This window comes from Protomyctophum bolini, assembly GCF_963924005.1.
Source record: "Protomyctophum bolini genome assembly, chromosome: 2".
NCBI classification, from domain to species: Eukaryota; Metazoa; Chordata; class Actinopteri; order Myctophiformes; family Myctophidae; genus Protomyctophum; species Protomyctophum bolini.
In genome coordinates this window covers 21,408,289-21,419,024 of record NC_137863.1, presented here as the reverse complement: position 1 = coordinate 21,419,024, position 10,736 = coordinate 21,408,289, and the positions used below count along the sequence as shown (strand labels likewise).

The window sequence follows — 10,736 nt, the reverse complement described above, 5'->3', positions numbered from 1 at the left end:
AAACAAATCACTCAGCTCCATATATGGGCACAAAAGCGGGACAGACAGACACACAGACATGATCTGCTAGGTCTCATAGTAAGTGCTCACTGGGTTCGCAACTAAGTACATTGGCATGGGCTTTTAATCGTAAGTGCCTCTGACAACAACAGAAGGCACTGCTCTGAAGAAAGTAAAGGACTAAGTACCTGGCAGGCTGGGCTCATATTGGTCAACTCAACAGATCTTAAAGTGAGGAAGGCACTTGCATGGAGGGCCCTGAACAACCAGTGAATGGGACTCCAACCTCGCCTGTCAAACCAAACTCAGCTTCTTCTATCCAACTGTAAAGTCTGTTCTCCTATACGGCAGTGAATGCTGGACCCTGAAGCCATCAAGCAAACCCTGCAGAAGTCTCCAAACGGGTGATATACGAGATTGTTGTGTGTGCAGTACTTAACATCAGCAAGAGTATACTACATGTTTACCAACAAGAATCTGTATGATGAAATTCCAGGAGAATGAGACTAGCAGGACACTGCCAAAGACATCGAGAGCTGCCAGCAGGCAAATGAGTGCTGTGGGAACCAACACACGGGCACCGGTCACGAGGACGTCCCACATTACGTGGATGTACGAAAGATAGCAGGAGCGCAAAGCACCAACGAGCTGGCCAGATGTGGAGAGAACCGGGATGACTGGAAGATGGGACGATGGAGGGCTGGTCTGAGGACCACCTAGAGAGAGAATATGAAACAGAATTGGATCATAGAGCAATATGTTTTTTTATTTAGACAGGGTTCTCAACATCCAGACAGTGGTATTGTGTACGTTTACATCACAGGGTTTCCAACCAACCACACACTCATGAAGGAAAAAAACAAACAAATAAAAATAAAAAAACAGCATCACTAGACAAAATGTTTAAAGATCAACAAGTATGACAACACCTCACACTCAGTCTGCTCTCTTATGGTAACTTTCTGCTGAAGCTTGTATTCGGTCATATTAATAAACATACAACCAATGCACATATCACTAATGTGCATATTATCAGCATACATTCCATGAACCAAAATAAACCCACAATGCTTAATGGAACGTCACAGAAAGAAAAAAGGAGAGTGGAGCAGGGAACAATGCAGGAGGAGGATCCATTTCAGTCGCGTTGATACCAACAATACTGCAATTATTATTATTATCTTTAGGGGGTGGGAGGGGGTCACGGGCCACGGCTCAACCACAGTTATTATTATTATCTTTAGGGGGTGGGAGGGGGGTCACGGGCCACGGCTCAACCACAGCACAGCACCAGGCGCTTCAACAGGCGCTTCACGGGGAAGAGGAATAAGATGGAAGTGTTTAAGATGGTTGCACACTGGACGAGTTCTTCGGAAACCCGATGGAGAAACGCTGCTAAAAATCAGAAAAACGTGCTCGGTGTGTGGCGACCTTTACTCTGAGATGATTCTCTGAACTGTATCAGTAGCATGTTGTACACTACAGTATAGTCTTCATCACGTGAGGCCTTTCTGTTTCAACAAAAACTGATAAAATTAGACCATGATGATTTCTCTGTAAAGTGACAAAAAACAAAAACTAATGTTTTCTTCTTACAATGATGCACTACTGATTATTTCACGAGGGGTGTTTGTTTATCACAAAAAAAAGCACTGGAAAATGAGAAATACCGTTAATCAATAATCATGAAAAACATGTTTGTATCAAACATGACAACTAAGAGACAACATACTGCAGTTTAAAAAAACAACACAAGGGTAAATATAAAAGTCCAATAAAAACTGATGTTGTGCACAAAAGGCACTTTGAAATGTACTCCTCCTAGACAATGGGTACTATATACTGTAAATTAATAAAAATGCTAAAAACATCCCTATGTGAAAACAGTTTGAGTCAAACGTGCTGCTATTTATTATGTGCTTTTTTTGTAAAATAGACATAATCAGGTTTTGGCAACATTATTGTCATAGTTTTGCCATCGGGTACACAACTATACCGAAGAAGATGGATATAACAGCAAGATGATCCTGTTATTTCAAATGAATCGGTAGTATCAGCTCCAGACCAACGTCATAATGCCCAAGAAAGCCCATCACCACTGGCTATCATGTATGAGTAGAAACACTAGGTGTTGTAACTGTACTGCATGACTATATTTAAATATGATATTGCTTACAGTATATCTCTAGACAGGCATTCATTCCCACAGCTGTGTATATGTGCTGAGCTCTCTATTCTTAAGAACAGTGTGTTAACGTTGCTGCTGTAACTTTCACGTTGGTATACATGTCATGCTGCTACAAATGTTTATTTCAACTAGATGCTGATTCAGGCGTTTTGATATTATGATTTGTCTCTAAATTATATCTTAGTAACTGCGACACTAGTAGGGCATCATTCATCATTCCCAAACGCCAATAATAAAAGTAATCTGCGTTGTGCCAAGGCAAGGCATCACATACAGTAGGCTACAGTACAGCCATTGCTTATTATAAGTCGTATAGCACGGCCTCGAAACATGCAGGAATCAGGCAGGCTCTTTGCGATGCCGAGTACAGGTCTGTGGCACGGAGCCTGAGAGGCTGGACTAGAGCTATGAGCGATTCAGAATGGCAGGAGGAACTACAGCAGATATAATAACATTATTACGTTGATTTTCAGCTAGCACCTCTCTAGGAAGTATTGAACGAGATAGGATGAACGAGACTGTGGGCCATCAACTAACGAGATGAAGCAAAAAGTAGCCAATAAGGTAAGGAGTAGGAAACCACAATAATAGAATGTCACATGTCTCTAGGTATCACATTTGAGATTTTGATCAATAAACAATGGCTGAAAACCTACAGTAATGGGTTTTTTTTGTTGCACTAATGGCATTATATTATATAATGGCATTCAATCAGACTTGAACAGACGTTAACTGAAGGAGGGCCATGGGGTCAAAAAAGAAACGAAGGGAACATGTTACTGTAAATTCAGCTTTTCAGCTATTTGACATACTGTAGAATGGTGGTCGATCAAGCTTTATAGCTTACAGTACAATTACAGAATGCGATCTTTACATACAGTACAACGTACGTGGTCCTTTACACCAACGCAGCCTGGGAATGTATTTGCTGTGTATTGTTGTATAGCGGGTGGAAATTATACAGGATTTATTTTTTTGGGTTGCTTTGAAACTTAAATGCCATTCATGGTCTATCCCTGTTGGCCTGTACAGGATTAACACTTACAAATATTAATTGAAAAAGACAACAAAAAAAACAGACAAAAAAATAACACAACCTACAAATAAATTATGTACAAGTTTTAACTACATTTTTTTCTTTACCACAGTATTCCTACAATCAGTTGTTACATTAGTTTTCTTGCATTTCATGTACAGGTTATTATTATAGACATATTCTAAAGACACAGACATAATAAATCCTCCCCACAGTCCAAGTGATGGTTGAGGATGCAACAATAATAATGGTCACAGTTCTTCTGCCTACCAACGGCTAACGTATACTTCATGGTACGTCTGTGTCACACCACAGAGAATAAAGTAGGTTTTATTCACCTAAAACACCAGGTTAGTCCCATTCCAAATGACCACATAATCTCCATTTATGTGTGACCCCCCCCCCCCCCCCCCAAGTGTTGACCAGATGCATAACATCAAAATAACACAACAAGCAATTTCAGTAACCAAGTAGGATGGACAATACCGTAAGTATTACGGGGGGTTCCTCCTGGAATGAATTCTGAAACGGCACTAATAAGTCATTGTTGTTGTTTTGTGACAATTCAAGTTCAGGTGATTGCTCGGTACGTTTGCAGTGAGTAACGATGACCTCGTTAACTAAAGGAGAAGATTGAATCAAAAGCCATGACAGATGAAATGGCGTCCCAAAACCATTACCGGTTCTCCTGTCGCAGAGGGGATCCTTAATAATAATTGGCCATATCCAAATATAGGCTGCCATTCTGCTGCTACAGTATGTTATACTCTGAAGCTGGCGGAAACCCAGACGCAATGACACAAGGAGCAAAATGGCCCACCTGTGTGACAATGTGTCAATGGTGGGTGATCACATTTCATTTTCTCCATACCCTGCATTCAGGAGTTTATAATCATGTTCTCAGGTTGCTACTTTTGCTGAAGATCACTTACAGTATGCTACAGATGGGCGTGACAACTGGAGATCACTTACAGTATGCTACAGATGGGCGTGACAACTGAAGATCACTTACAGTATGCTACAGATGGGCGTGACAACTGGAGATCACTTACAGTATGCTACAGATGGGCGTGACAACTGGAGATCACTTACAGTATTCTACAGATGGGCGTGACAACTTCAAGTAAGTGTTTTGTGTACAGCCCAGACGTCCCAACTTGCCATGGACACACAGTCGGCTAGAGCAGGGGTCCCATTAGGACCCCTTAGCTGAGCAGGGCCCCACTCACTATACATGTTATGTTGCAGATTAAACCTAGATAGATTTCATAGACTTGTTTGACAGAAAACTTGTCTCGTCTTTGTCTTTGTCTGCTCTTTCCCCCCCCTCTACACCAAACGTTCCACAAGCTCACAACACCTCACAGCGCGAGCCGAGGCATATATTCGGCTATTTTAGTAACTCTGAGGACCCCCTAGGGGTCCCGGGAGCATGTGTTTGGTTCCGACATACTAACAGTCCTACAGTCATGAATCCGACACCCTAAACCTAACCTCACAGCAAGCCATGGGTGAGTTTTAACCAGCAGCGCATGTCGGGAGCGACAGTGTGTCGAAACTAATGCCTTTCGGACTGTTAGTATATGTCTAAACTCTAAACCAACGTTATGCACCCCAGGGGTCCCGACACGACACGGACCCCCTGTTGGAAGATCCCTGTCCTAGTATATAGACTGAGTGTTCCAAGTCGGTCCAGATGAGGGGTTTCATACCAGCATGGTTGGTGGAAGCATCATCTAGGATGGTAACCACCAGTGCAGGGTGAAAAGTAATACAACAAAAAAATATTGCTTCGCTTGCGTTCGTTCGGCGTAAGTTTGAAAGAAGAAGCCGGCCAAACGTAAAGAGGATTTCATGTTCATCTTGAGGTAAAAACTGATTTTTTTATTTTTTTATTCTACTCGTACTCTTCACGGCTGCATTTAAATCAAGCTTCACGGAGGAGGAATGAGGTTGATACGTTATCAAACCCATGCAGCTTTCTCTGGCTGCTCTGTCACCATGGTAACCACGGGGCTCACTGGAGGAGCTTCCTGAATTCATAGAGTTCAATCAAAACGGAGAGAGAGAGAGAGAGAGAGAGAGCGAGAGAGAGAATAAACGGCTGCTTTTACACACATCAGTAGCGCCTGTTTCACACAATGCTTTCATCTCACTTATAGGAAGCTCTGCACAGCCACATCCTCAGTGTTAATTAAACCAAGTGGGTCAAAACCCCCAGATTGATATATATATATATATACTGTATATATATATATATATATATATATATATGTGTGTGTGTGTGTGGCCCCCGGCCATCCCCCATCTTAAAATAGTTTTGCGTGGGTATAAAATGTTCAAATGTTTAAAACACGATTACACATAATTCACTTCATTTTTCAAATTTTGATTAACCAATTTGGGTGGTGGGGACCCACTGGTTGAACCCTCCTAAAGCCAGGACCCCTGAGTGCCCGCCCGGACCACCACTTTGAAAACCACTGAATCGACTCTCGGCAGCGTTAAAAAAAGAAGTAATGGACCCAAATTGGGTTTTTTTACAGGTTAAAATAACACTGGGGGGTTTACCGTGTTCGTGCACGTGAAAACCGCTTCCCTCACTATCCTTCGCTACATGGTACCAGACTTCCCTCGCTATAGATCCCTCCTTCGCTACATGGTACCAGACTTCCCTCGCTATAGATTCCTCCTTCGCTACATGGTACCAGACTTCCCTCGCTATAGATCCCTCCTTCGCTGCATGGTACCAGACTTCCCTCGCTATAGATCCCTCCTTCGCTACATGGTACCAGACTTCTCGCCCGCGGCGCCGTTGGCGGCGGCTGCGGCGGCGGCCGCAGCAGCAGCGACCGCGGCCGCCACCACCCCGGTGGCGCTGCCGCCGCTGCTCGGGAACATCTTTTCGGTGGGGGTGACGGCGGGGCTGCCCACCCCCGAGGAGCTGGAGCTGCTGGAGCGATGGTGGTGGGTGTGGTGGGCGGGGCCAGGGGGGAGGCCGGACGACAGCAGGGGCGCCGGGCGCACGGGCCTCATGGGCGGAGGGCGGAGCTGAGCGCCGGCCAGCCGGGCGGACAGCGCCGGCTTGAAGGTGCTCATCATCTCCGAGGTGGAGCTGCTGCTGCGGCGCATGGCAGCGTCCGGGTCGCGGATCATGATGGTGTGCAGCGGGCTGCCGGGCTCCGAGCCCCCCCCTCCTCCTCCCCCGCCTGCCGCCACAGCGTGCTGCTGCTTCAGGGCGGGCTCCAGGAGCGTGTCCAGGACCACGTCGGGGGCCTGCGCGGCAGTGGGACAGCAAAACGTAGATTTCGTTTTTTAAGTCATAGTTTTCAAAGTCAAAGGTTTTTCATTTCGGTTTTTTTTGTCACCTGAAAAGTTTTATTTATCTTAGACAACTAAATCTACAGTTGATTTAGTCGCCTAAAATGTATTTTGGCAGGCCTTGATGGCGTCGTAATGGTTGATTTTAGACTTTTAGACCGATCTAGAATCTAGATCTACTATTTTCAGCATGCAACGAAGCATAAAATGACTTGTTTTTTAGTTATACTTGATCTCTTCTCCACTAGTCCCTCCCAAACATTTGTGTATAGTTTTTATGTGTTGACGAAAAATGTTCAATATATTTAGTCGTAGTTTTAGTCGTTGTAGCTTAATTTTTATAATATTTTTTATTTAGTTTTCCTTGATGAGCTGAGCAGGGCCCCACTCACTATACATGTTGTTATGTTGCAGATTAATAGTATAATAGTAGATCGTTTTAGTGGAGGAAATCAACCCTACCTGCTTGGCGCTGTTCTGACGCTCCAACTCGCGCAGCTCGTGGAGAGCCGTGGTCATGGTCTTCTCTATGTCCTGAGGAGAAAAACAGAAGAAGTGGTCATGGTCTTCTCTATGTCCTGAGGAGAAAAACAGAAGAAGTGGTCATGGTCTTCTCTATGTCCTGAGGAGAAAAACAGAAGAACTAAAAATACTCACTATTGCTGATTTTATTGTTTACATCGGCGGTCCTCAAATGCTTTCGTGTCGAGGACCCCTACATTTGGCTGTGGACTCTTCTTGAGAGCGTAAAATTGTTAAGAGTTAAATTGTTTGCCTGTCGTCTCTTATTGTGGACAAAATCTTATCCAACGACAACAACAAATCCTAAGTTTGGGGTCTGAGAGGCTAATAAATCTCATCAAATGGTGGCCCGTGGCTCAGATGCAGAATAAACTTCTGCATCTGAACTCCCCTCTCTCTCTCCTTGCACCACTCAAAAAAGGTTGAAAATCACTGCACTAATGGAAAGAAAAGAAAGTGGTGCACAGCCTTCCTTCTGTGCTCATTAGCTTGTTATTCAGCTCCCTGACCCCACCCCCGCGTCCCAGAGGTGTGTCTGTCTCAGCTGCAGTCTGCTGGCCCTGACATTTACAGCTGCTTCCTTCCAGCTGCTGCTCACAGACAGACAGACAGACAGACAGACAGACAGGACGTGTTCACCCACCCGCTCGCCATGACTGCGCTGCCATGATTGTCTCACACTTCACCAAACGCAGCCTCCAGACCAGAGATATGGGGACGGAAGATATTGATGGTGACAACTCCAATTTCTCTGGGCCCTATCTTTTTTTTTTTTTTTTTATGTTTTTCTTTTTGGCTTTCGCCTCTTTTATAGAGGGATAGACAGTAGGCTGACAGGAAACGGGGAGAGAGATGGGGGGGAAGACATGCAGTAAAGGCCGTCGAGATCGGGAGTCGAACCCGTGCCAGACTGGATTACCAGCCAAGGTGCCTGGACCGCTGAGCCACGGCCCACCCCATCTTGCACGTCGCCTTACCCCTTATCCCTAAACTTCTTTGCCATGTTTTACTATTTTGAAAAACATGCCAATTAGACTAGGACTTGGCTAAGATATGTATGCACTTCATTTAGGAGAGAATATCGCAACTGTTCTTGGCTAATATGACCGCCACGAACAACTTGGGCACTGTGAACAATTCTCTATCCGGGTCGAAATACCCGGAAATGACCACACCCTTTTTTAAATGGCCCCTCTATCTTAATCTAAACCGTTGGAGCTACAGATAAATATACAGCCTGACGATGCAGATCGGCAAGCTGAAATATTTTAAAATGTATGCAATCCGTCTTTTGTGCACTTGCAAACACATTTGCAAACACGCTTTTCCTTTTTAGTTTGTTGCCTCACATGCCAGGGATTAATGGCTAGAATGATAAGAGAAGACCAGATAAAACCTCACACACAATGTTCTCACACCTGAGACGACTGAAAGTAGTCCTGTGAGCTCTGCCAAAAAGACCACAGTCTCTGATAGCATAAGGTTCATTATCATTACAGCTAATCGTTCAGACATTTCTAAACGTTCTCTCCAGAGGGCGCACAGACACAGAGCTGAGTCATAAAGTCATTATCAATGATCATTTAGCCTTGTTTTCGTAGCCTGGCTTCTTGGCCAGACTCATATCACACTGCCGAAGGCAATTTCTTTTGTGCTACCGGCAGATTCTCGTCTGGCCACTGCAAGGCTATTTTTCCCCCCGCAGCTGGCGTTTCAGAACAGTCACATAATACTGTCTGGCTCATTGAATGACATACATTTATCTACCAACGTTACTTTTTTTTATTATACATTTTTATCCCACGATTTTGCAACCCATTTTTTCATCCAGTGCCAATTATCTAATGTAATCCTGGGCGCTACACTTCCTCTGCCATCCTGGGGGGGCAGCGGACTGACCTCATGCTTCCTTCTATGCATGGAGTCCAAGCTGCTTCTTTTCACCCGACAGGAGGGGAGTTTCTCCGGTTGGACGTAGCGCATGGAAGGAACACGTTATTCCGACCAGTTCCTTTCCCCTCCATCAGGCTGGTTCAGTGGGAGGTACCGGTAGTTTAGAGACCAGGATTACTGCATGTTCTTTGTGAGGGTACCTACCCTAGGGGACATGGGGAGAACATGCAAACACAGAAAGGCCCTTTCGCCAACCCCGCCTCGGGTATGGGCACTGATGACACGGAGGAGAGAACACACCCCCAGCGGGAATTAAACCCAGGACCTTCTAGCTGTGAGGCGACAACACTACCGACTATGCAACGTGCCCTACCGACGGTACATTTGAATCAATGATATCAACCAATAAATCAATAAGAGAGCCTCACCTCAGCAAGGGCCTCGGCCTCCAGTGACTTGTGGTCCCCTAGGCTGCTGTGACGAGTGGCTCCCGGGACGGGCCTCAGCGGGTGGCCCTCGGGGTAGGTCTTCCTCTCCGGGTAGTTGATGCTGCCGGCGCTTCCGAACGTGCCCAGGCGCCTCTTCTCCGGGCTCTCCATCCTCTGGGCCTTGCTGACGGGCACCTTGTGGGGGCTGCTGGGGCAGGCGGCGGCCCGGGGCGGGGTGTCGGCCAGCCTGGTGGGGCTGTGGGTGTCGGTGCTGCCCCTTCGGCGAGGGATCGCAGTTCCATCGGACCGTAACCTCACTCTGGGTGTCAAGTAAAAGATGGCAGAAAACGGGTCAGTGGAAACTGGCAGTGGTGGAAAAAAGTACTCACAATTTTAAGTATTCACACTTTGTACGTATCAATAGAGGGTATGCGCATGAATGAAGTGAATGGAAAATCGAGTGGTAAAGTGAGTGGTAAAGTCAGTTTAATGTCGTTTAGCGTTGTTTAATCCAATCAGATAGGACTTTTCTGGTAGGATGTATGGGCTGTCAAGGGCAGAATGTAGTTTTTTGCCACTCAGTAGGCGTTCCCGCATAACTTCCAGGTATGATGATGTCATGCGCATACCCTCTATAGTCTATACTGTAATAAAGAAAAGTAAAAAAATCCGGAATTCAAAATTTACTTCAGTAAAAGTACAAAGGTATTGGGTATCGAAATGTGCTTTATGTACCAAAAGTAGAAAGTACACTTTATATACAGAATATCTCATTTCAAGTTTTCGAATGTATAACAATCTCATGATGCATTGTGAGCTTGTAGATCGGCTATTTTCAAATGGCCAAACTGCACATAGGGCTGAAGTGTCTTTGTTTTTTAATAATAATCAAAGTAACTAGTATCTAAAGCTGTCAAATAAATGCAGTGGAGTAAAAGTACTCCACTTCTACTTCTACTTACTTCTACTCCTCTGAGATGCAGTGGAGTAAAGTAAAAGTATTGGGTATTGGTAATACTCAAGTAAAGTACAAATACCTCAAAACTGTACTTAAGTACAGTACTCGAGTTACTTGTCACCACTGGAACTTGGACACCAAACAGATGTCTAACAGTCTTGAACGCCGTACCCACCTCCCCACAACACCAAACAGATGTCTAACAGTCTTGAATGCCGTACCCACCTCCCCACAACGCCAAACAGATGTCTAACAGTCTTGAACGCCGTACCCACCTCCCCACAACGCCAAACAGATGTCTAACAGTCTTGAACGCCGTACCCACCTCCCCACAACGCCAAACAGATGTCTAACAGTCTTGAACGCCGTACCCACCTCCCCACAACGCCA

General features: G+C 45.2%; 1 protein-coding gene across 1 annotated transcript in view; it reads right to left on the bottom strand.

Moving 5' to 3' along the window:
* Positions 1-745: 745 nt before the first annotated feature.
* Positions 746-10,736, bottom strand: part of srgap3 (SLIT-ROBO Rho GTPase activating protein 3) — a 107,868-nt gene continuing 97,877 nt past the window's right edge. The window contains exons 21-23 of the mRNA XM_080792990.1: positions 9,389-9,707; positions 7,008-7,079; positions 746-6,500 (exon numbers count right to left, since the gene is read on the bottom strand). Coding sequence (XP_080649116.1) covers positions 6,006-6,500; positions 7,008-7,079; positions 9,389-9,707 — 886 coding nt within the window. The 3' untranslated portion in view covers positions 746-6,005. The remainder of the gene's footprint in view (positions 6,501-7,007; positions 7,080-9,388; positions 9,708-10,736) is intronic.